Source organism: Tachypleus tridentatus, chromosome 13 (assembly GCF_004210375.1).
Source record: "Tachypleus tridentatus isolate NWPU-2018 chromosome 13, ASM421037v1, whole genome shotgun sequence".
Classification (NCBI taxonomy): Eukaryota; Metazoa; Arthropoda; class Merostomata; order Xiphosura; family Limulidae; genus Tachypleus; species Tachypleus tridentatus.
The window spans coordinates 123188280-123216088 of NC_134837.1; the positions used below are offsets into that span (position 1 = coordinate 123188280).

The 27809-nt window shown below is 31.4% G+C and overlaps 1 protein-coding gene across 6 annotated transcripts in view; it reads left to right on the top strand.

The window, feature by feature from the left end:
• The first annotated feature begins 2790 nt into the window (after window positions 1-2790).
• The window catches only part of LOC143236674 (kinesin-like protein KIF2A), a 36039-nt gene continuing 11020 nt past the window's right edge, over window positions 2791-27809 (top strand). Inside the window, exons 1-13 of one of the 6 annotated variants that reach the window (XM_076475069.1) lie at window positions 2791-3058; window positions 4644-4739; window positions 9599-9693; window positions 12455-12523; window positions 14285-14321; window positions 15056-15232; window positions 15988-16116; window positions 16776-16929; window positions 18850-18953; window positions 20882-21044; window positions 21969-22059; window positions 24869-24932; window positions 26317-26408. In XM_076475069.1, the coding sequence (XP_076331184.1) occupies window positions 4679-4739; window positions 9599-9693; window positions 12455-12523; window positions 14285-14321; window positions 15056-15232; window positions 15988-16116; window positions 16776-16929; window positions 18850-18953; window positions 20882-21044; window positions 21969-22059; window positions 24869-24932; window positions 26317-26408 (1236 nt within the window). In that variant the 5' untranslated portion in view covers window positions 2791-3058; window positions 4644-4678. Of the gene's footprint in view, window positions 3059-4643; window positions 4740-7470; window positions 7620-9598; window positions 9694-12454; window positions 12524-14284; window positions 14322-15055; window positions 15233-15987; window positions 16117-16775; window positions 16930-18849; window positions 18954-20881; window positions 21045-21968; window positions 22060-24868; window positions 24933-26316; window positions 26409-27809 lie in introns of those variants that run through there. The other 5 variants (XM_076475071.1, XM_076475074.1, XM_076475070.1 and 2 more) reach the window with 5 other exon arrangements.

Sequence of the window (27809 nt, forward strand, 5' to 3'; positions counted from 1 at the left end):
TACAAATCATAAGCAATATAGATAGAATGAACAGTAGCAAACAATGTCATTTCAAAAGCCCCACCTAATAGCTCTTTGGGAAATCTGAAGGCTTATAACACTAAAAACCGGGTTTTGATATTCTTGTTGGCACAACACAAATAACCCATTGTGTAGCTTTGCGCTTGGCAACAAACAACCATAATTTACGGTTTGTTGCCTGGAATATTTTATAGTTGATTGGTCTAGAAAAAGAAAAAAGATCACAGATCGAAATGTTTCTGCCGTTCTGTGATCAGACTCAAGCAATAACTTTTCAGTTCAAGAAACTACGTAAAGGGCAATAAACAATTTATGCCGAATGTTTTTTTTAATAGATGGATTAAATATAAACCTTAGATGATGATTAAGCGTGCCACTATAAAAATAATCATGTTATGAATTGCTGCATTTCCTATTACATTATATATTACTTACCTGTATGAGCCTACAAACTCCCAGAGGGCTAAATTGTTATGTCGGGTTGAGTAGAAATTTTTAAGACAAATGTTTATTTTTTACGAGTTTGTCATAACGGGCATAAATTACAAGTTGCTGTTATGCAAACTTACACAATGGTATTTTTACAATCTGTCCATCTTGAGGAATCGAACCCTGAATATTTGCATTGTAAGTCCGCTTACAATGCACCTGACTAAATTAAAAGACTAAACGATCAAAAATTTTGATCGTTAGTATTTATGTGTGTGAGAAATATCTTGCTTCGCAATATTAATTATGTACATTTATTAATATTCTACTAGCATTTACCACAAACTCTAAGACCCTCGCTAGGACAGCGATAAGTCTTCGGATTTACAATACTAAAATCGGGGATTCGATTCCCCTTGGTGGACTCAGCAAATAGCTCGATGTGACTTTGCTTTAAGAAAAACACAAACTCTTAGCTTTTTTTAAGCGTTATGTATTATTGCTTACAAGCCACAAACTAGTGGACGTCTACCATAAGTGTTATGCTAAAAATACTTTGTGTATCATTGTATAAACCCGAATTTCGGAACACCGTATTTTAATATTAGTTTATATGCTTATTAGTAGGCTCAATGAACTTTCTTATGTATCAGGTTTACAAGAAGTTTTTTAACCGACGTTCCACGTATGAAAAAATCATAATTTGGGAAAAATAAAAACGTGAGATGAAGCTCCATGTAATCAGCATCATTTAACAATTTTTAAGCTTATATGAAATGAAACTTCAGCTTTTGGATATGCAGACAATGCGTGGGCCAATTCTGATATCCTTCGATTAAAACTTTGTTATTCATATTTCAATAAAAATCAATCACATTTAAAAAAGAGAGACCGTGTGGAGAATTAACATAAATATTTGATAATATACCTCTATATGCGCAAATATCTTTAACTTGCAAGTTCGAGTAAACCATGGTATTGACTTTGAACTCATACTAGTGTTAAGAAACGTTGGGACTGAATTTGCTGCATATTTAAGTAACAATTAAATCAGAGTTTAAGAAATAAAATAATGGTAAGTTCACCTGAAAAGTCATTTTCATTCCATGTAATACGGCAAGCTCAGTTGTAGGTAATAAGTCAAATCATAAGCTTAAGCCTACAATTTCTGCTATACTGGGAAGAAAAACAAGAAAGAAAAAGATACACTAATTAAATATACGAGCATAATCAAATTGAAATACTATTGTTGTAACCTGTTCTTTTGGATTATTTGGTAAAATAATGCCAAACCCAGTCCATGTAACGTTAACGAATTAGTTTATTTTGTTTATAATGTCTCTACATTATTTTTCGCCACTCCCCTCTCCCGGAAAACTAGAAACATAATTCTTTCTTTATTCATTAAGATTGTATTTTTAGTTTTATAATATAACTTTATAAAGTAGAAATTTTGATCAAATGATTAACAGAATGACTACAGAAATGGTGAATACCTCGTTCATTTATTACACGTTTTGAATGTTGCCTCACATAAGCTAAACGTATACAGACAATTATAGTGTTAAATGTATTCAACAGATGGCACAACATGACAACATTTTTGCGTATTTCTGTATTGTTTCTTTTTGTTTTTCCACCAGAAATTCAAAAACGTAAAGTTTACTTTGGATGATTATTCTTAACTTTGTTTACCGCAAACTGGGGAGTTTATTTTGAGACATTTCTATAAACGTAAATGAAATCATAACATATATCTCCAGAATGTAACTTTATTAGCTCAAGATTTCGCTATTACTGTTCCTGACGAATCTGTTATAGTAAAATATTGAACTAATAAAATTAGTAAAGATATAAGTTGTGATTTTATTTATTTATAACATATAATATGTATCGCTTCGAGTCTTTATTGTTAAACTTATGTTAGACTGAAATATATCGTCATGCAATAACCATTTAATCCAATGGAATTTTATTCCATTTCTAATTTTATCTGTTTCTAGATTAATTATTTGGGAAAATATTTTAACTTTATATTGTAAAAAAAAAATAGATAAATTGACTAAATTTCTGTAAAAACTTTATTTATTTCACCGCATTTAGTTAGTTACAAACTGACTTCCAGAACATTCTGATTAGAGTATAAAAGTAACATGTATATGAAGCTAATTTTCATAGTAAAAGATTGGCTAGATTTCATTTAATACGTTTTTGATATGTAGAGAATCAATTATAATTTTAGGAAATTAAGTGTATTCATTTTGGATCAGATAAGTATTTTTCTTTATGTTTCGTTAGAGGGTGCTATGGTCTTGTCCAGGAAAGAATAAGTGAAAATCATTTGTTTCAGGGTATAATAATATTTTATAAATGTATTTTTTGGTTATGCACTCTTAATTTGTATGTAAGTGATTGATGTAACTTTGAATGAGTAAACAGTAATTATCAGGACATCTTAAAATTATTTATTAGGTTAATATGAAGTAATACATTAGAGTTTGTGTTTATCAGTTAACTTTCCCGGGTTCGTTCAAAAGCTTGGATTGGTGAAATTTGAAAGTAGTTGTGGTGATTGAGAAGGTGACGGTTAGGTGATGTGACAAGTTATGTAAGTTGTAACTGTTTAGTGTAGCGAAGAAATATATATATTATACTATAATTTTATATATATATATATATATATATATACACACACATATATATATATATTATGCTCTTTTTTCATTATTGTTGTATAAATATTAATACTAATAATAGTTCAATAAAAATTGTATATCAAATTTAGGTAATTTTAATTTTCATAGTATAGAAATACAAGTTATTTCAATTAGTTTTTCTGATTACCTTTCTTTGTGTTATAACAGAATATATTTGATAACACTAATAATACTAACAGTAATTCGGTTATACTTACACCTCAGTCAGTTATTAAATTAGGGTACAAGTCAAATTACTCTGATTTAAAATTACAACCGAAACTAAGTCCGTTAATTTAAATTAAATCATATTTTAAAATTGTGAATTATTAATTGATGATAAGTGTAATTACTGACAGTGACTATTGATAAACTTTCATTTTGAAGTTTTATACCTAATGATACTATCACTGTACCAGTATTACAACTAGTAGTACTACTACTGCACTTGTATTAATAGCACTAGTGGTAACATATTGTGTATTTGTTTAAAGTTTACCAATAGCATTAGTAATAAGTATAATAATTCCATTGTCTTTTTTGTTGTGATACTTCTGTGAAGGTTCCAATCACTGTACACATTTAGATTTAGAACTACATTATTTGACTTTTGAACTTAAAGTTTGAGTATGGGTGAGAGAGATTTATTTTAGAGCTATAAAATTAATTTTGAAAAGTTAAAATATTATATGATATTTACTATAATTTAAGAAAAAAAAAGATATCCCTGCATTTGCGTGCAAAAAATTGTTGCTCATCATTTTAGCAAGGTTAGTTAAGCATCTTTTTGAGGAAGAATTCCCAGTTTTAAGTTGAATATAGATTGGCTAAGGAGGGCTTGTATCATATTTAAATGAAAGCATCTGGTAAAACAGTTGTTGATTATATAAAAAAATAAACTTTTCAAATATTGGTTTGATTGTATTGAAAACTGGTGGCTATTTTATTTTTTGCCTCTGAATTTTGAAAAAAACTGATATATGCACTTCTGTGAATAACTGTTCCAGTAAATCAAACTGAAACTCTTGCCCCTCCCTCCAGAAGTATTGTTGGTTCCACAGTAACTTACAATAAAATTCAATAATTACTTGGATTGTAAATAACCAACTAAGACCAGGAACCTTGTTCCTGATCTTCCTGCCTCTTAACTTGTTTTGTAATCATGCATATACAAGAAAAATAATGTTATCCATTTTAGCATAGAAGTGACAGTTACAACTGTTATAAGAAGCAAAGATTTTCAGCAAATGAATGCAAGTCTTACACCAAAGATGTGTACTTACTACTTGACTTTAGTTTATCGGAAGCTTCTGACATAATGTTTACAAGTGAAAAATATTACAAAAACAAATTATTCTGCATGAAACAATAAATAACATAAAGCCCTAATTGAAAGTTAGGACTTATTAAGTTCTGTTCTTATGGTTACTTTATTATATAGTTGGTACTTGTAAGATGTTAGAAATTGTCCACTGATATAATGTTTATTCTCTTCAGAACATATAGTGTAAGCTGGGAAGAGATAAGTCAACATGAATTTTGATGCATCAGGTTTGAAAGTTGGTGTGAATGTAGACATCCAGAGGACTGATGGTAGGTGTGAAGAAACTGATAAACCTAGTTTATTTATGTTGGTTGAAGACAAACTTTAGTCAAAAATATTTATTTTAACTAGACGTGTACTATACTGCATGTATCATAACAAGACTTGTAGTATACTGAACTTACCTTTAATAAGACCTGTAGTATACTATACTTACCTTTGACTAGGCCTGTAGTATATATACTGTGTGTGTCTTTGGCTAGACCTGTAATATAGTGTACTTGTCTTTGACTAGACCTTAGTATACTGTATGTGTCATTGGCTAAACCTGTAGTATACTGTACTTGTCTTTGACTAGACCTTAATATACTGTACTTATCTTTGACTAGACCTTAGTATACTGTACTTGTCTTTGACTAGACCTTAGTATACTGTACTTGTCTTTGACTAGACCCGTAGTATACTGAACATGTCTCAACAAGACTCGTAATATGCTGAACGTGTCTCGACAAGACCCGTAATATGCTGAACGTGTCTAGTGAATACTAAACAAGAAATATATTTCTCTGATAACTGAGAGAGAAAAGTAATCTTTTAAAGAAGTTTGTAAGTGGAAACCAAAGTGGGTGTTTTAGGTAAAACAAGTAGGCATGTGACAATTTAAAAACATGTCTTGGAGAAGGTTGAGGCTATTGTGATTTTTAAGTCCATATTTATATCTGGACTGGTAAACCAGTTTTATTCACTAAAGCATGTAGGTTACTAGCATATGGTAATGTCTGTGATAACACAGTGATGACTGAGATAAGATAATGGTTTTATTGTTTGTTTTCAAATTTTCTCATCATAAAATGTCAGTGCTAAATTTTCCCCTGACTAGTTTATTCTACTTATGATTTGGTAGAATAAGGAATGTGGAACATTAAATATCAACTAAGATAATTATTATATGTAATGACAAACTATAAGCTTTGAAGTTTTTAAGGTATTGGTTAAGTATTACAGAAAAAAAATTGGGTCTGTCAGTGTATAAAAGTAGGTTGCCAACTTAGCATACAAATTTCATTTTAGGAAGTCTGAGACCAAGAACATTTGCTGCTGTACTTTGCCTCTTGTTTATAACATACACTACATTATTTCACATTAATTTACAGCATAGATTTTTTATCTCTAAAACAAAGAGCTCAATTTAAAATATACGATGTAAAGGAAACTTTACTTGTTTGTCACATGCAATTTAAACATTTTCAAAATTGTTTTGTTGCTGTCTTTTAATCTTGAAGAAAAAGGAAGAGTGTTAGAGAGTGTGATAGTGAAGTGTGTTAGTACACATACTATACAATACTTTCACTAGAAATTGCTGAGTAAATTTATTTACTGGCTTAATAAAGTTAAAAATTGAGTATTCTGAATAGTTGAAGCTGAAGAACAGTTATAGTACTTTTATCTTAATCTGGTTTACAGATGTGATGTTTAAAGTAATTTATGTTACCCTACATACTTTAAAAACTTTCTGGTGGTGGGAAGAGTTAAACAGTATGTAACCAGTGGAATGTGTAATTCTGCTAAAACTTTCTGGTTGTGGAAGAGTTAAACAGTATGTAACCAGTAGAATGTGTAATTCTGTTAAAACTTTCTGGTTGTGGAAGAGTTAAAACAGTATGTAACCAGTAGATGTGTAATACTGTTAAAACCTTCTGGTTGTGGAAGAGTTAAAACAGTATGTAACCAGTAGAATGTGTAATACTGTTGAAACTTTCTGGTTATGGAAGAGTTAAAACAGTTGGCCTTTTCTCCTTCCCTCCTCACCTGCTGGTTGTAAATTTATGTTTTAATTATAGCCAATTACTTTCAAAACAGGTGAGGTCAAAGGACATGAAGCTTCACTTTAAACAATTTATTTTCTTTAGAGACATCTGATAAATTTATGAATGGTTTGTTTACTGTTAAGCACGAAGCTGCAAAATGGGAATTCTGTGCTGTACTCACTACAAGGATCAAATATTCAGTTCCAGTATTATAAGCCCTGAAGCTTACTGCTAAGTTACCAGGTCTTCTTTTGAAGATGAAAGTGTACAAGTGTCAGTTAAACACTGTTAATCGCTGTATTTACATTGAGTGATAGGCTTGTGTTTTTTACTCCTTTATTCGGTTAGTCTGTAAATATGTACAGTGCTACGTTATAATGTTGATTCAACAGTAGGCTTGTGTTTTAGGTTCCGTTGACCTCATGGGGTGCTCATAACATTTTACTTCACTTATTTTAGTGAAGGAATATTTTTCGACACTTTCAACACGTATTTTGTTTCACCATAAGAAAAATATTGTGTTGTGCTCTGTAAGATGGCGCTTACACATCGCGTTAAAGCTTGACTTTTAAGGTGGAACAGAGCTTCAAGTTGTACAAGGTTTTGTACATAAAATGTACAGGTATGTCACTGTGCGTGGTTTACTATTCGTATATTTCCGTTGCTACATTTATAAACAAAACCAAGATAGAATACTCCGAGCGCGTGAAGTCACGAAACGATCATGTTATCTAACGAATGACGTCACCCAACCTCTTTATTGTCTGTATGTTATTTTAAAACAATGTGTTTAAAATTGATCAGAGGAGGAGTTTGTTTTGTTTTGAATTTCGCGCAAAGCTACTCGAGGGCTATCTGCGCCAGCCGTCCCTAATTTAGCAGTGTTAGACTAGAGGGAAGGCAGGTAGTCATCACCACCCACCGCCAACTCTTGAGCTACTCTTTTACCAACGAATAGTGAGATTGACTGTCACATCACAACGTCCCCACGGCTAAAAGGGCCAGCATGTTTGGTGTGACGGGGATTCGAACCCGCGACTTTTGGATTACGAGTCGAGTGCCTTAACCACCTGGCCATGCCGGGCCCAGAGGAGGGAAAGAAGACTATACAAGAAAATACAAGTTAGTCCTGGTAGAACATGTATTGTCAGTACCTTGTTAACAAAATAAGTTAGTTACTTGGATTACAACTGAATTTAATAATGTATTAAAAACCTAGCTATCTATATATAAATCATGAGGATGTACTTCGTTAAAACCGAAATTTAGAATGAGTAAAATGTATATTTGAAAATTTCAAATCAGAGCTTGTAACAACAGTTGCAAAAAAGACAATCTATCGATTTAATATGAAGTTCAGAAACCAACCACCATTCTTCGAGAATACTGCCAAATAACGAATAAAAATTAAAAATTTGAAGAGACGCAGTAGCTTCGTATCTGTATAGTAAAAAAAGCGTAATTTTGAATCCCGACTGGTTCAGATTTTCACTTGTTCAGAAAACGTACTTCACCTCTATTACTTGAAGAACCAAGAAAAACAAAGAGAGAAGTCCTGTAAAGATACGATCACGAAGCTTCAAAAAATAGTAGACCAATTTGGCAAAGATAGTCAACAAAAGGAAGAGGTTTTTTTTGTTGTTTTTTTATCTAATCGAGTATATGTTTATGTTAAGGTTTTCAAATAACTCTTAGTGCCTAGCATGACTTAGTGGCGAGGGTACTCGACTCATAGTCTGAGGATTCGAATCTCGTCACTGAACATGCTCGTTTTTTCAGCCGTGGGGACGTTATAATGTGACAGTTGATACCACTATTCATTAATTGAGTTTTCGGTGAGTGGTGTCGAGCAACTTAATAATTTGATGAGGTTTTTGCTTGTGCAGAACTTATACAAAGTTTATTTCGTTTGGTATGAAGCGTTAGAGAGTTTTTAATTTTAAATACGTTTTACACAAGTAATTTTACGTCTGATATTACTCATAACACCTCGATCAACACAAGTTTGAGGGCACGGAGTTTGTTTTGGAATCTGTGTTATGTATGAAGTATTGCTTTACCGTTCTTTCGCCTGTCAAGGTAATCGACACGCTCGCGGTGGTGATGAGTCATCACTCTTTAACGAGAAAGCGCAGGTACTTTTTTTTTTTTTTCGCTTCACCGATCAGGACAGAGACCCGAGATTGTTCGTGTTATGTGTCAAGGGATATCCGACAAGTTTATTATTACCTTTGTGTTTCGTGGAGTTTGAGATTTGTGAATACCTAATAATTCATTTTGTGTGATTGTTTTCTTGTAGCTCCGTTAGTTTAATGTACAATGTAATTTTACGAATTCACATTTTCTATTAACGTGGGTAGGCTGTCTAAGATAAAAAAAAAAACACTCCACCCAGCTGATTCGCACCGGTTTAGCGAAAGTTTAGCCTTATTTAGACATGGTTTACGTAGTCCCAGACCAAGTCTTTCTAAACCGGTATCAGTGTCTGTTTCATACAACGGTGACGTCATAAACGTTGTGTTTGTTTCGGTAATACAAGTGACACACACGTTTCGTTTTTGGCACAGCTATAGCTAATCATAACTCTCCGCCTGGTGATTAAATGAACGAATGAGGGACGAAAAGGCTTTAAACTTTTTTTTTTTAATTGAATAAATTGGAATAAGTGTAATGATGACTAAGGATCAACGTGGATGTCTATAAACATTTATTAGTTTTAAAATACTGATTGCACAGAACAGTATTATATCATCTTGATTTTATAAAGTACAAATTGTTTGTTATTCACAACAGTTTAAATTATGATGAAAGAAAGTTTGTCAAATCATATTTAACAATAAAAACCTGCAAAATAAATAAATAAATATGTGTTAGAAGACATTTATAAAACTAAGCTGAGGAGGACCAGAAGTCAGCTGTAAAACTGTAAGCTGAAGATTTAAGATGCTAGTTAAGTGAAATTTAAGTTGTCTTGTGATACAGTAAGAACAAGTGCAGTAACACAGTGAATGTAATGAATGTTGTACGTATTTAATGGTTCCTGTACAAGAAATATAAGATTGGAAATTACATCACGTATATTGATGGTTTGAATGTTTCAGGCCGCATCCACTCTGCTGTGATTAGTGGAATTAACACAGCTACAAGAAGTGCAACTGTTGAATGGTTCGAGCGTGGAGAAACTAAAGGAAAGGAGGTAAGGTTACCATGGAGACTTAGTAAAACTAAAGAAAGGGGTGGTAAGGTTACTATGGAGACTTAGTAAAATTAAAGAAAGGGGGTGGTAAGGTTACCATGGAGACTTGGTAAAACTAAAGAAAGGGGGTGGTAAGGTTACAAGGGAAACTTAATTTACCATAGTTATTCCTTTTCAGGTAATTTTTAGGGGTAAAAATACAGATAAGGACAGTCTTATGTTGAGAAGTTAATGAATTGTTTTTATGTTTTCTCCTGATTTCCCTTGAAAACTGGAAGTGCCAGCTTTGACCTTCACAACTTTTACTTCCAAGATCTACAAAAGGACCGTTTAAATTTGTCAACTTTATTTGAATCAGTGTTATGTGTAGTCATGGTTATATAGCTTAGTTGTCATAGTTACTGAAGTGAGCTAGCTAGTGTTCCTGTTGTGTGTACTAATAGGTTCATATTGCCATGGTTACTAAGACAACAGTGTTATGCAAAATAAAATTAACCCTTTTGCTACAGATCATGGGTCAAAAGGCTATGTTATTGCATTTGTTAACTTGCATTCAAGTCATGTGGTATGTTTAATGCAGCACTCTTTAAAATTAAATGTTTGTGATGTCAACATACGAAGTCTATAGTTTTGTACAAATTAGGAACTTAAATTACTAACCTTGATAAGCTAGAATATAAAATAAGAATCTAATATCTTTTTTATTTTGCTGAGATATTGGTTATGTACTGAATTTAACACGTTCAACTCTTTCCATTTTTTGAAATGGTTCCTTATATGTATATTCTCACTACAATATATGATGTATGAATAACCAATCAACAGTTTTCTCTGTCATTTTAATCTGTGAAAAGGCTACTACATTCTTTCAGTCCAAGATTTCAATGAGATAGGTTGTGTTTTCAGTCTATTCAAAGTTTTACATTCTTTAAAATCTAAATACATCTTAGTTACTAAGATTAATAAATTATAGTTGAACTCTATGGTATCAGTGTAATTATTTATGATTGTTTGGTTATTAAACTGTACATATAAAACCTAAAAAAAATTTTGTTTGATATCTTCCACATATAAAATTTTAAAAGGCTTAACAACCTATGTCTAGTAGCAAAAGAGTACAAAGGTCATAGTGATAAGAGATAATTGTTTGCTTTACTTCTGGACTTTTTGTTCTATATTTTAAGAAAAATAAGTTTAGTCATTTATATGCATATACATACATATATATAGAGATTGAAATGTGACTGTATGTTACAAAATACAAGTACACTAAAACACAGAGAACACTAAAGGTCAGTTTTGGATATGTAACATGAGTGCATGTGTACCACATCAATGCAAGTTATGTAATATTAGCCAGATGTCACTGGGAGGTCAATATAATAAGTAATAAATATATTTGTACTTTCATGTTATAATATGTAGTTATTCTAGCATGAAAAAACTGTAACTTGTATTTATTTCCTTTTTTTTGTTTATGGTTATGAGGTTGGTCAAATGACAGACCCACGCAGTTAAGATAAAGAAACTAACATAAAATATAAAGTCTGAAATGTGTTTAAGGGGTTTTAGAGATTGTGCAAATAATATTTGAGAATTTTGGGACAAAGAAGAATTTTGTAATCATAACATGAAATTACTTTGCACTCAGACTAATAGTGAAACAGACTATTTTTACACACAGATTTTTTGTAAAAATTTTCATTAAAATATCTGATTTATTGTTTACAAATACTTAATGTGTGGAAATGTGTAGAGAAACTCATGTATGTCATACTGAGCCCATAACAAAAGAGTTAACTGGATTATTCTTTAGTTTCCATAGGTAATAAATCAGACAGTGTTGTATGTACTAATTTGTTCACAGTTGAGTTGCCATAGTTACCTTTTTTTTCATTGACTCAAAAGATGGTGATAAGTCTCCAAGAGTAATGTTTGCTGTGTAACAGAGCCAACAGCTGGCCCATATGGATATATTTCCAGTGACTGTATTATCCCATAAGATCAGCAGACAGCTGTGGCATGTACACTGACACCAGAAGAATGCAAAATATTTTATTTATTTCTTTTTCTTCTCTCATTCTTTAAGAGTATTGGAGCAAAGAAACTACTTTAAAAAAATACAGTAAATGTTGCATGGCACACTGTTATTGGAATGTTGTTACATACCCCTTCCTCTTCCTAGTGTGAAACTTCTGTGTTGTGTGTGTGTGTAATGTGATGTTTGGTATCTGCTGGAACTTTAGTGTTTTCTTCAATTTGTAGGGTTCAGAAAAATTGTCTTTCTTTAAACACAATTAAATTTTCTATGAAAATATTTAAGCATTGGTTAGATTTTATGTACTTGATAGCAGTCATGCTGTGTTTTTAGGTCCCTTTAAACAAACGCAATACACAGTTGATAGATAGATTTAGAACTGAGCTGAATTACAGTTTTGATACTTCAGGTTAAGTGAGTAGTTCAGTTGTTTCTTGTATTCTGTACTAGTTGAAAGTGTTTTTAGTTTAAATACTTTATTTATCTTTGTACAATAAATATCTTTTTTATTATATTTTACAAGAACTGAAGTATGTATTATAGCTTTTAGTTTTGTTTACAATATTAATAACTTTTAGTTGGTTTATTGTACAAGATGAGCTTTATTAAATTGTAATTTACTTTTTAGTTCTGATTTGTTACTTGTTTTTAATCAGTAATTCTGAGTAAACATAGTTTCTGAACAGATTTTGTAAATTTCTTTTTTCTTTTTTTTTTTTAAAGATTGAGTTTGAAGCTTTGTATGCACTTAATCCCGGGATTTGTGGTAGCTCCCGCAGTGTCAGTAGAAAGGTGGGTTCTATTGAACAAGGTTACTACAAATAACAAAAGTATGTTGTGTCATAAGTTTCACAAGGTCTGATCACATCTCATAAAAAACCTAATTGTTACTTTTCAAAATGCTGATGCTTTAGAATATGTTGGACTTCAGGTTAACATGAGATGAATACAACCACTATTCTTGTAGGTCTCTCTCTCAATCTTTTTTTTTTTTAAATCAGGAAATTGTTTTTTGTTGTCTCTCTCTCTCTCTCTCTTTTTTGCTGCCTGGTTTAACAGATTAATATAAAATACTTTTTTAAATGTACTGTGTTATAAAGCTTTTAATCTGTTGCAGTATTATATATTTTTTAGCTATGAAGGAAGACATTGATTTGTATAAATGCTACTTGCAGTCTAAATCCTGTTTTGTGTCAAGGACTAGGGACCCAGTTACTTTTCAGGGTGTTATAGTCTTCTTTTATCTAGGTCTATTTTGGTCATAATTAAAACCATGTAAACAAAAGAAAAACAGTAACTGGGTGAGAGTTTTAGGGAAAACATTAAAGCACTGTTATAAGTAAATTGATGTCCATTTTGAGTGTTGCAGGTTTTGTATATCATGGTAACATGTCCAGGTGTAACTGATGACATGCTGAAAAGCAATTAATGTTAAGTAGAATGTAAAACAACCAGTAAAGATATATTAATGGCTGACATACATTCTGTAATATTTAGAAAATAAGTGAATTCTACAAACAGCTTACATCAACACACACACACATACAGTCTAAAATTCAAATACATATTGAGTCTCTTACATTGTTAATTTTATACTGCCTGCCAGTACTGTTTGCAAAAGGAGTAATAAAAGTTGTGTATCATTCGAAGAAAGTAGTCATATAATCATTTCATTGGTCTTTTGTAGAAACTAAAACATATTTACTCTGACTAGGCACAGAATCGTTTTTAGTACTTTGTTTTTACTTTCAACACAACTATAAATGTTTGTACAGAGAGAGGTGTCTTTACCAGCTTTATAATGTCATATGTTTATACAGAAATATGTTCTTCACATTCTGAGTAAAACAAACATGTAACTATCATTGTTATATATGTAGCAAACACACATTCTTGTTTATAAATCTTTCATTGTTATATATGAAACACACATTCTTGTTTATAAATCTTTCATTGTTATATATGTAACACACACACATTCTTGTTTATAAATCTTTTATTGTTATATATGTAACACACACATTCTTGTTTATAAATCTTTTATTGTTATATATGTAGCAAACACATTCTTGTTTATAAATCTTTCATTGTTATATATGTAGCAAACACACATTCTTGTTTATAAATCTTTCATTGTTATATATGAAACACACATTCTTGTTTATAAATCTTTCATTGTTATATATGTAACACACACATTCTTGTTTATAAATCTTTTATTGTTATATATGTAACACACACATTCTTGTTTATAAATCTTTTATTGTTATATATGTAGCAAACACACATTCTTGTTTATAAATCTTTTATTGTTATATATGTAGCAAACACACATTCTTGTTTATAAATCTTTTATTGTTATATATGTAGCAAACACACATTCTTGTTTATAAATCTTTCATTGTTATATATGAAACACACATACTTGTTTATAAATCTTTCAGTATGTGGAAAAGTTTAAAACCTATTACATGTTAGATAATGTTGCTTGTATTTTAGTACAGAATGAAAAATATAATATTTCATACAAATATAAATATATATTGTTCATAGCTTCCTCAGAGACCTTCCCATGTTGTGCAACCTAAAGGTATGTATAAATATTTGTTTCTATTTTTTTAAGAAAAATGTGTCATTTAAACTATATTGGGTATTATATGATAATGTAAGTCAAAACAGTATTGGATTGGAAAGGTAGTAAGTATTATAATGACAGTAATAACATAACTCTGGGAATATTATTTTGGAAACACAGTAAAGATTGTAATGAAAATAATTTAAGCCTCATAATGACATTGGAAGTATAGTAGGTGTTTCAGTAAACTTTTATTGTTGTCCATGTGATGCAGTCTGTGCAAATATTGTTCTGTTGTGATCTATGTGATCTTCTCATTGTATACATTCTTTGAATAAGGTTTCAGTAAAATTTGTTGTTGTTCAGGTGGTCCATTTTGTGCAAATGTTGTTCCATTAAAGTTTCAGTAAATTTCTCTCTGTCCCTTTTTTGTGGTCCATGTGATATCCATATATATTATTTATGCAAGATTTCAGTAAAACTTTGTTGTCAACCTGATGAGTTTTATATAAGTATTATTTCTATAAGGTTTCAGTAAAATTTGTGGTCTCTGTAATCTCTTTTATGTATATACTGTTACGTAAGGTCTCAATAAGACTTTTATTGTTGTCCAAGTGATCCATTCTGTGCAAATATTGTTTTAGTAAAGTTTCAGTAAATCTCTTGTTGTTGGTCATGTGGTCAGTTCTGTGTGTGTGTAAGGTTTTTATCTGTGTTCTTGACTCTTTACTGTAAATATTTTTATTTAGGGTCAGTTCGAACCCGCCAAAGTTATGCTCAGGCACGAATGCAGAATGGACACTCTGAGAACAACTACTCAACACCAGCTCCTGTTAACAATACTCTAATGGCCCCTCCATCTGCACCTGTTTCAGGACCCCTGCAACCAACTCAGAAGACTAACACAGTTGTGACTAATGCATCATGTATGTAGGGATTTTTATACTGTTTACATAAATAGTTGCTTACTTACAGACCTATGAAGTTATGAAAGGATATTTGATCTGAGTGTGGTGGAAAGCATATTTGCAACATGACACTATGTGTTATCTTAGTCTTCAATGCTGTGATACTGGATAAAGAAGGATGATAAAGAATGTTTTGGGCTGTCTACACTCCAGATGAATAGTGTTAGGATGTGTTATGTAATATCTGATATTTTAATCTGAGAATACTAAACAAAGGAATATTTATTCTTGTTTTCTAATAAATCATAATATTTTGAAAATTATTTACACTTTGTTAACTTCAAACAATTTTGTGTTTTTCAAGTTTCAATAATAAAAGTTTCACTCCATTGTTTAGGAAAGTGAGTTTTTTAAATTCTAAAATAAAAATAACTCAGTTCAACAAGCAGTCTTATATTTTGTAGGACAGAGAAAAAAGTTTTCCTTTTATTAAATCAGAAGCATCACTGATTTTTTTTCAAAAGGAGTTACAGGAAGTTATCAATTTAAACATCACAAATCCTAAGAAATCTGTACAGTTGTAGTACATAATTTACACTGTTGTAAAGAGATGCACATAAGTTTATCTGATGCTTACCTTGATAAGTTAGTCTTAAATGATTAACATTATAAAGTATATTATGGCTGAATTGTGCTGTTATTGATTAGATTTCCTGAAGCGTGTGTTGTGTGCTCAGCTCTGTTAGGTTTAATGGTTTTTTTCACCATTATAGCTCAGATGGCACAGCAACGCAATGCAGTCACACGAGCTGGTGCAAAATCAGGGTGGCGGGACAAAAGACCAGGTTCCCTGACGGTTCCTACAAAGAAAGGAGACATGCCATATAATGAAGACCCTTCAGGTGAGGTTTATTCAATTGGTTTTAACAGTAGCACTTTCTGAGGGGTAAGAAATATGCTTAGAAGCTGGCAGTTGTCAAAAATCATGCTATACTTCAACAATTTCCTTGTATGTTTGTGTGTTAATGATAGTATACTCTTAATAGAAAAACAGGTGCATTTTCATATTTTGGATTAAAGAGAAAATATTTTTAAAATATGATTGAAAGTAAATAAATATATTTTCTATATACTGAGACTTTCCTTGGGTTGTAGTCTCTGTATATACTGAGACTTTCCATGGGTTGTAGTCTCTGTATATACTGAGACTTTCCATGGGTTGTAGTCTCTGTATATACTGAGACTTTCCTTGGGTTGTAGTTTCTGTATATATTGAGACTTTCCTTGGGTTGTAGTTTCTGTATATATTGAGACTTTCCTTGGGTTGTAGTTTCTGTATATATTGAGACTTTCCTTGGGTTGTAGTTTCTGTATATACTGAGACTTTCCTTGGGTTGTAGTTTCTGTATATATTGAGACTTTCCTTGGGTTGTAGTTTCTGTATATACTGAGACTTTCCTCATATCATTGGATAAACACAACAACTTGCATTTTCTTCCAAGGATTGTTAAAGTTTTAGTGCAGATTTTGACAGAATGACTATTTTGTATTGTTTTAAAAGCTCGTAGAAGATCAAATGTAGTGAAAGAAGTGGATAAAATTAAAAAGCAGAGAGAAGAGCGAAGGATGCGACAAGCAGAACAGAAAGCAGAGAAACAAGAACTTATGAATATTGATCCTGGAAACCCAAACTGGGAATTTATAGGAATGATAAGGTGAATATTGTTTTAAGATTGAGTTTTCCTTTACATTTTTTATTGGTGTAGAGAGATCTTTGGAAATATGAAGGCTTAACTGAACTTTATTAGAAGATATACTCTACACTTAAAAAACAAAACATTTTTATCATCTAGACAGTTGCAATAACGTGCTATCTTTACAACATTCTGCTGTTCAGTAAATATAATTGAAAAGTTAAATGTTACCTCTTTGTTGTTACTGTTATTAGAATTAACAAGAAAGTATTTAAAAGTATTTCAGTTTCTTACATGTTTATTATTTCTTTTAGGGACAGTGAATGGAATATAACTGTAGTGGTAGAACATTGTTAAGCTGAGTTAAGTTGATAATTAACCTCAGTTTACCCTCAAAATGGCTAGAACTGATACACAATTCAAAACAGAAATCCACAGAAAAATCATCCATACTGAACTATACATTCCCTGGGACTTGGAACATGAAACAAAACAAAAACTCGACATATTAAGAAACCAATAAACACAGCTACAGAACTATGCTCACCTGATATAATTAATGATGAAATCAACAAAATAAAACCATGGAAAAAAATATTTTTATGCACACCTAGACCAACAACAAAGAAACAACAATAAATCCCAAAATACAACAAACTACAAAACCTTGTACTGCTGCATACCATATGTTCCTGACATCTGCAAAAAAATAACCAACATTTGGAAAAAAACTTGTAACAAAACACAACATTCCAGTAAACACCAAATTTATTCAAAAACCAGGTACAAAATTAAAGTCCATACTATGTAAAAACTACATTGACAAACACAACACCAACATTATTTATAAAATACAATACAACAACTGCCACAACTTCTATATTGGAGAAACAAGCAGAAAAATGGAATCTAGATTTAAAGAACACAAAAAAAACACCTTCACACTTTTTCAAACACTGCAAATCAAATAAGCACAACATAATAATAGAAAACACCCAGGGAAAAAAATATAAACAAACACAAAATCAAAGAAGCCCTATTTATACAGCAACAAAAACCAAAATTAAACCAATATAAGGGAACACTTTTATACCTATACTAATTAATAACCTAACATCTAACTGCAGCGCCCCCTACAATCCCATACCCATTTGTACTCTCGTCCCTAAGACTTGTGCCCGGCAATGGTCAGTTATAAACCTACTCTCTTTCTTAACCTGAAGATGACCTAGGAAGGTCAAAATGTTGTTCTATGCTTATCAAAAAGTGTTACTACCAATACCAGCCATTCTGAGATACATAACCTTAGTTTAGTTTAAGGGTCAAATAGGGACTAGTGTTTAGTCACTTTAGTGTGTGGCACTGTGTATTCAAGGTCCTGTGATTCACAACCCATTACCACTTAAAAAAAATGTGCTCTGCACTTTGGGCAGTGTGTGCATTATAAGAGTGGTAGTCAAATCCCACCATATGATTACACTAGCCCAAGAGATATTGGATAGGTTCTTTCCCTCTGATCTATCACCTCAAAATTAGGGACTTCTGGCACAGATAGTCCTGAAGTAACTATGCAAAATTAACAGCGTGATTTAGCTTGGATACAAATGTCTGAATATGTGTCTAATAAGTGATAAAATAATTAATCATACTGAATTTGGATGTTAATGTCTGGGTCTATTTATCCGTGTGTGTGTGTGTAGAATAATGAAGGCTTATGGTAAGTTGCTGGTATTAATATAAAAAGTTGTAGATACTAGGTGATATATAAAATGATAAAAAGCTCATTTGATCATAGAAGTAGGAATATTTCACAGTATAATCAGGTCTTTGGGATTGATAAAGATTAAGTAGTGTTAGTTAAACTGTATCTATATGTTTTGACCAGAAACTATAATATTGAGAGTATATTCAGGTATTTGATACTAAGGTTTATTTTGAAAGAGAATACCAGTCTCAACTTGAGTACAGACCAATCATGATGAATGATCCTGTTCAAGTCCAACAGATCTGTGTTGCAGTTAGAAAAAGGCCTCTGAATAAAAAAGGTAATGGAGCATATTTTTATTGTTATGATGGTGTGTTAATACATAGTGAAGTAGACTGACTGTCTTGTAGTTAAAATATATGCATACATAATATTGTAAAATATCACTTATATTTAACCCTTTCGGCGCAGTTGGCAACCGCAGTCGACTTGAAGGCTCAGCGTGGCAGGCGATCTTCATTGATAAGATGTAAACAACATACCCTCGTGGCTAATTATCATAATAACACAGGCCTGTAGACCCACTTGAGGCTAGAACCATGTGTATTCATTGTTTACTTGGGATTCCCAGCAGGTATTTAAACCGGAGGTCACATGATTTCTTTGTTTTCTAGCCTGTGTAGATCATACTGTTCATTGTTTTAGAAGATGCCTTCCTTGCATATTCTGTTGATACTTGTGACGTTGTTACAATGCCGAAAGGAAAAGCTTATACCACTAAAGAAGTAATCGATATTATTTGTAACGATGAAGAGAGTGACAAAGAGTTTAAGCCAGATGATAATGAAAGCTTACTTGTAACGGATGAGAGTGATAATGAAGACATTCGTGGCCTGGAACCTGCCCCCGCTTTAGGTAAGCACATGGTGTAGTTAGGGTCATATAACTTATTGCATAAACTGACTAACCAAGGCTAGTTCTTGTTAATGGATATATAATATATTGTGCAGACTGCAAGACCAACGGTGAAAACCTGGTATCTCCAAAACTATTCTGAGAGCAGATTATTCAAAATTTGCTGGAGGGTTATGTCAGCAAAGCCAAACGAAAAGGAAGACCAAGTAGTGATAAAGGTCAGCGCTTGATGGAAAGACATAGTATTGGAGAATATGAGAACAAAAAACACAAACCTGATTGTACTGTTTGCAGCGATAGATACACAGCTGGGTGGAAAAGAAAGCAGACTAATTATTTCTGCAAACAGTGCAATCTCCCCGTGTGCTTTTTACCATGCCATGAGATATATCATACCCACAAAGACTTTTGACGGGCTGCTGCACAAATTGTATACTATTTATAATAAATTATTGTGCTTTACATGGCACTTCTTCATTGTGTATCAGGGTGTCTTCCTTTATTCTTGTTATTCTTATGTATTGAATTTAACATGTATATAGTATTAGGTACAATCACTGACAATTTGAGGGACTTTTGTTGAATTATTGCCGAGATATCGTGCTTTTAGTACTGATACCATAATTAGTTGAAGTATCAAAAATATACAGCGCCATGCCAAAACATTCTAATTTTTTATTCAGCGTGGAAAGGGTTAAGAGAAGGGTAAACCTCAATTAGAAACTATTACAGTTGTGGTTAATAAAAACAAAAAACATTATTCCTACTTCAAGGGGTGTTATATATCAAAGTTGGTTTGGTTCTGTTCCCCTTCTTTACATAAGTAGAGATGAATAGAGTAACAAAGAAGTTGATAGAAAGACATGGGTGAGTAAGTTGATACAAAAAAATCCTTAAGATTCAGTGAAAAGTGGATACTGTTTGCTAAAAACCAAAACCTAGTTTTTTTTTTTAGTTTATTTTTGTAATCAGTTTTATTACCTGTTGGAATGTCCAGATGATTATCCTTTTTGTGTTACTTATGAGAATCTTGTTTTGTTTTGGAATAATACTTTGTGAATGTTTGATACACATAAATTAGTTCTTTGTATTTGTGCAATCTGTGAGAAATAATGTCTTATTTTATGAATAATTGACATTTTGTTTGTCTTTTCATTTCCATATGTGATTGAACTGTTTTGAGGGTCTAAAGATAATGATATGTCTTTGTGTCCTTCAGTTAAATTATTTTTCATGCTAAAAGTATGCCCTTCTTTATAAGATTAGAATTTCTTGTGTGTAAAAATGAAGTTTGTTTTGGACAAAAATAGATACATCTTTTAAAAAGTATTTTCCAATAATGTTTTGAAATAGAAAACATAAGAAAAGAAGTGGATGTAGTCACTGTTCCAAATAAAGAACTTATTGTGGTTCATGAACCCAAGCTCAAAGTTGATCTCACCAAGTATCTGGAAAATCAACTCTTTAGATTTGACTATGCCTTTGATGAGTCAGTTGATAATGAACTAGTTTACAAGTAAGTGTTGACAAGTTGTCTGATAACAAACTAGTTTTTTCATAAACATTAGTGAGATGTTTGATGAAGATTCTTGAATGAGTATTGTTCCACAAAACGTAAGTTGATAAAAGATAAATTGAAATGTCTAAGTGGAAAATTTTCCAATTTATTTTCTGTGGCATTTTGTGCAGATACCTTTCATTAGGCAGTAAAGACAGTGCTGAAATTGAATTAGGCTTAGAAATAGTAGTTAAAAGATAAGGTAATGCAAAGATTCTAATTACATGTATTCAACATGAAGCACTGTGACAAAAATACTGTTGAACTTGTTTTATAAATATTATCAAATATTTATAAGAATGTGATAAAGAAGTAATTTGAAGAACCAAAATTGGATTTAGAAATAAAAACAGGAAAAATAGTAACCATAAATTTGCAAAATAATAGCCTTGTAAAATAGGAGAATAAACTAGAAACAATTCTCATATAGACATGTCTGATAAAGAACTACTTTGTAGCAAGTATTATTGGATTGTTTGGTTATGAAATAATGTAAGTGTTTTGAGTCATTTTATGACAAATTAATCAGCAAATACAAAATATGAATAAAATTATCAACCACTGAATGTTTTAATCTTTCTTTTATCTCCACTTCAGTGAAATAATAACTGTGGTTACAAGGAAAGAGATTATCACATTGGTGACCTTTCTAGATGTATTTTAAAAAATATAAAGTCCAAATTTCTGAAAGATTCAGTTCACAAAGAACTGTAAAACAGTATTTGAAGAAATACATTTGTTACAGCATGAATATGAAAACAAAACATTTTCATATATTTACACAAAATATACTAATTCAATCTTGATCTCATTTAGAAATATTTGTTTTTGTTTATTTTCAATTGAACTATATTCAAGGGGCAGTATTTTTCTTTTACTTAGATTTACAGCCAAACCCTTGGTGCAAACTATTTTTGAGGGAGGAATGGCTACCTGTTTTGCATATGGGCAAACCGGAAGTGGGAAAACACATGTAAGTTTGTTTCTTAATTTGTATTTCCTGCACTATGAATAAATCATGTGAAAACTTGTTATTTAAAAATTTTTCCTCTCACATTTAAAAAAGATTTCAGAGAGGTGCACTTTGACATCGGTGTGAATGAACGTTAGGTGCAATGCAGCTGTGAAAAAATGGTTCCTAAAATTTTTTTGAAATCATGGGCAAAAAGGAAAAACATGGTAGTTAAATTGCTGGTATCTAATAGAAAATCACTTCAGATACAGCTAGCGGTACATCTGTGATTCATGTACATTAAGGTGATAAAAATGGTTACTGTGTTCAGTTTTGCTTTGTGTATCAGTTCTGGGTAATAAAGATGGTTATGCCACAACTGTGCTTCATGCAGTTCATAACATTATACCAGAGTTTCTTGAAAAATTTCTTATTAAGCAGTGTCCTCCTAATTTCTTTGCAGCCCAACATGGCCAGGTGGTTAAGGCGCTCTATTCGTAATCTGAGGGTTGTGGGTTCGAATCCCCATCACACCAAACATGCTGGCCTTTTCAGCCATGGGGGCATTATAATGTGATGGTCAATTTCACTATTCGTTGCTAAAAGAGTGGCCAAAGAGTTGGAAGTGGATGGTGATGACTAGCTGCCCTTCCCTCTAGTCTTACACTGCTGAATTAGGGACGGCTAGTGCAGATAGCTCTCGTGTAATTTAAAACAAACCAAACCTATTTTTTTCGAAGCTAATATTTAATATGAACTACATATTCCTAACCTCTTCTTACTAGTTTGAGAATATGAAATAGACAAATAATAGTTTGTTTCTCATAGAGCTCATTATTTCATACAAAACACAACAGGGATGAAAATTTCCTGTGATGGTTTCCTGCTGTTTTAAACATGAATCTGTTGTAAATCATGTAAGAAAAATATTTGAAAAGGAAATTCTCTCAAATATATTGTGGGAAGTTTTTGTTACAAGTCTCAAAAGTAAACACTGGAGCTTGAAAGACTATATAACCTTATCTCATTGGTTTTTCCTGTGATCAGGTGTGAAAGGGCATTGCGTGTTATCACATTTATAGACTTACCTTCAAATGTTTATGTAACTGCTATTTTATGAATGTATCTCAAATGTGATATGAAAAAAATCCTAAATTTTTTTATGCATCTGGTATGTTTAATGCGGCTTTTTTTCAAATTATATGTTTATGATATCCAAATAGAAAGTATTGTTTTTTTTACAAGTTAGAAACTCAAATTACTTGTACTGACAGGCTAGAATATCAAATAAGAACCTTATTATCCACGTGAAATTTGACAAAATCTAGCAAATTATGATAAGCAGGTACAAAATGTGTACCTGGTTTACTGTTCTATGAAGTTTAAGAAATAATTTTAAATAGTAATACTGTGTGTGTGTGTGTGTTTACACACACACATATGTAATGTATTTCAATTGAAATGTGACTATATTTTACAAATTACTGGTTCAGTAGAACAAAGCCAATACAGGATACTTTGTAAAGGCTAATTATGTATTGTTAGATATAATAACATGAGTGCATGTGTGCCATGCTATTGCAACTTCCATAATGCTTGTCAGACGACAGGGCTGTAGGGTCAATAAAAATGTATATATATGTATAATAGGAGATTTAAGCTATTTAGATTCAGTATTTGTGACTTTATGTGATAACCTATTGTCATTTCAAAACAAAAAAAGCATAATTTATATATATATTGAGATTTTTTATGATGGTTACGTGGTTGGTCAAATCCACCAAATCCCTACAAAAATACAATAGTGAAAATAACAGATAAAATATGAAGTTTTCTCTAAGTTTAATAATTATCTGGAGGTTATAAAAATTTCATGTGTGAAATTTGACAGTTTTCTGAAACATAAAATTATTTTTAATTGTAAAATCAAAATTACTTTACATGTTTGATAGGCAACATTCAAAAGGAAAAAAATGTAGAAGCAAATTGTTATTTAATAAATCTTAAAACTTAATATAAAAAAATCTGATATATTGTCTGCAAAAGTCTTTGTATGTTTACTGGTAACCTTTAAAGTTTCATAAAGATACATTTACTGTATTAAAAATTATAGTATGTAAAGTTTAAGAAGTACAAAATGTTTACACAGTCAATCCCTAGAACTGAGCTCATAATGAAAGTGTTAATCAATGGTGAACAATCCTTTTTTTAATATATTGGGTTTGGCTCTATTTGGTAGAATTTGAATCACATTAGAATTAGTAGATGTGTTTGTGTTGCATTAATTTTGGGATGAAAATACTGCCAAAAGTTGGTGATAAAAATTCATATGAACTAAGAGGGTTTGACAGTGGTAGCAAAGGGAAATTCTGCTGGTTATAGTTTGATAATGCAATGATTTCTGAACTTGAAAATGATTGTGAAAAATATGGCATATTAATTTGGTGATTTTCTCTCAAAAGAATAATATTCTTGAAATAATTAATTGTTCTGTTATGGAAAATTATTGTTTCTTTCTACTGTTATTAGTGCTTCTGTGTCTTGTAAACTTAGTATTAATTTTGCATGTGTATCTACATATTACAATTGAAATATTTCCTTCAAAACAAGCATATTTTAATCTTTCTTCAGTTTTCCCTCATGGAATAAGTGTAAAAATATTATTATATTTATGAACAAATATTACTTTTGCTACAAAAAATGATCTGGAATTTGGATCGTAAATTCAATGTAAAGTGATACACGTGTTTTGTTACTGATATAATCCAGTAAGACTACATTTGTTTGGTTAGTTATGGTATATGTATGTATTGGTCATTTGTTTCTTTAGACTATGGGTGGAGATTTCCAGGGTAAATCACAAGATTGTACTAAGGGAATCTATGCACTGGCAGGTTAGTTTGTGTTTACCAGCATATTTCATTGTTCCACTTTACTATAATAAACAATAGTAGTTTAATTAATTTTTGTGTTTAAAATGTTGCACATTGGAAGTAGAAGCACACAGTCTGTGTTGTTAAATTGTACTTTTGCAACTCTGTAAATTATAGAGAAATGATTTGTTACAGAAAATATTTTTTTGTGTCTATATCATGCTTGTTAACATATCAAATGGTTTTCTTAGACAATCGTATTCACAAAACCAGGGCAGTGACTTAGAAAGGCTCAACATGACAAATTTAACACACAGAGTTGAGAGATTGTTATTGACTATAATGTACCTAGTCTCCGTAAGTTAAAAAGATACAGACTTAGTATCATAACAACAGGTTTTACCCTCCTTAACCCTGAGTATTACCTTCATTAGTTAAATAAATAAAGACAAGAACTGAAGTAACACTTGTATGTTGGATAAAGTTAACAGATAAATCACATTAATGATCACCCTTACTGATGGTAAGTGTAGTGAAGATTTTAAAATAAAATAATTAACATTTACATATTTATCCACACATGCATTAAATAATTTTGTGAATATTTGGTGCAGTTAGACCGGCATGCTCATGAACGATGCATGCTACTTGCCAGCAGACCACTTTCTTAGGACACTATATTCACAGCTGTTATCAGTTTCTTCAAAGTCAGTGTGTAAAACCTGATTGATTATCCAACCAAACTTGCTTTATCACTCAGGTGCTCTATCCCTCATAAGTCGATCATGGTCTAGTGTTACATGTGTCTATAACAGGGGTGGTATATTTTCTCACTTGAAGATTTACAAAAAACATATTTTTTAAAATTGTCCTACCAAGTGATTTCCTTTCCATGGCACAATACCAGTGGTTTGCCATCCTTGGCCTAGATTGACAGTAAAATTCTACTATTTGGTCATGAGACTAGCCCCAAAATTTCCTCTAGTCTATCAATTCAGAATTGGAGATAGCCCCCGTATAATTTTGTTCAAAATCCTAAAACAAACATCTCTTGCTTACACATAATTGATGTTTGGCATATAATATTTTGTTAAGTGCAACAAACAAAAGATTAGCACACTTCATACACTATTATGGAAGTTCAGTGATTGAGTCAAAAATATTGATTGACAAAAGTTTAATAAAACTCTGAATTAAAACACACAAACTTCATAAAGAAACATTAGTGAATGTTCATGTGCTGTTCTGTATCTAATGTAAGTTCTGCTGGTTTATATTTCAGTGTGTTTTGAAGGTGTTGTAAGTCAATCAGATGTCAACCATTTATAGAATCTTAAAGAAACATCATATTTTATGCATTATATTGCTGTTGTCAATATGTTTTGTTTTGTTTTGTTTTCTGTAGCAAATGATGTTTTCAAGATTTTGAATTCTGCCAAGTATCGAAGTGAGGATTTAATTGTAGCATCCAGTTTCTTTGAAATATACAGTGGAAAGGTAAATTTTATGAAATTTGTGAAAGTATTTACGAAAAATTTATTTTGTTATAAGTACAATTTTGATTAGCCTGCAACACATGGTGTTGCTTTGTTTTTGATTTCTTTCAAGTCTTTATGGAATTATTATTTTTAGTTTGTATTTAATGTTTTCCAGGTTATATTGATCCAAGATTTTTTTTTAAACATAAATACTTCTTTACTTGAAATGTTATTAATATATCTTCTTTCAGCTTGTAATGATTACTGTTCACTGTTTGAGACAGTTCTTCCACCTATTCTATATAATGTTTGTAGAGCACAATTTTCCAGTTTGAATACTTTGATGACAATGTCTTCCTGCAGTCATTTTTTGTTGTTTTTTTCTGTTGATGTTGTAGGCTTTCTAATGATAATTTGTAAACTATGATATTCTATCTGACTATTACATCTTGTTGCATGTATTTCCTGTGTACTAGTCGTATTTCATAAATGGTTTAACTTTATATCTTTATCTTATACCAGCTTACTCTAGCTCAGTCTTCTAATTTAACTACTGATTATCTTTTAAAGAAAACCTAGATAGAAAGAGAGATTGAAGTTCTGGATGCTAGTGCCACCTAGTGGCTTGTTTTCCTTTAACCTTAGAAATGACTGTTATAGAAAAACTTGATGGAAATATAAAAAAAACATGTTTTATCTCAACCAAATTTTATGATATGATAGTTTAGAAGAAAGGACATTAGTATTTGGTTTACAACCCCCTACATCACCCATTATTGCTATTATTTAACATTTATCTTTGATGTAAATTAATGTTAAACGCATTCATGTATGGTGCTTCGTCCTTACACTGAAAGAAAAAAAAAATTTGTAACATACCATACACATTGGAGAGGGGGGACACAAACATCTTGTACATCTCAGTGAGTGCACTAGCACTCATTGTGGAAGAATGCAATGAGAAAAATGGCCACTGCCCTTGCAATACTACATAAACTCAGTTAAAGTTTCTACTCCAACAGGCACCATAAGGTTGATACAAATAACTGTTTCTTGATTTGTACCCACTTCTTTTTTTTGACCTGCAACTTTTGAACTTCAGCCTGAAAAACACTTCTGTGGCCAATGACCATCAACTTATTAATAATATGAAACACTGGAAGGGCGTAAGAGGTGGATGTTGAAAGTGGGTAGTAGAAAGTGTTCCTACTGCCACTACTTCATTAATTTGATAGCTACCTCTTCCTACAAAGTCACCCTGACAATTGCACTGTGTATACCATGCTTTTATTGTGTACGTATTGAGTTCTTAAGGCTTATACAAAATCACTGTTGGGTTAATAATGAATACTGTAATAAAATGTTATAAATAAATTGTGTGAAAGTTAGGATTTCTATGTTACTAATCACAGTATCCATT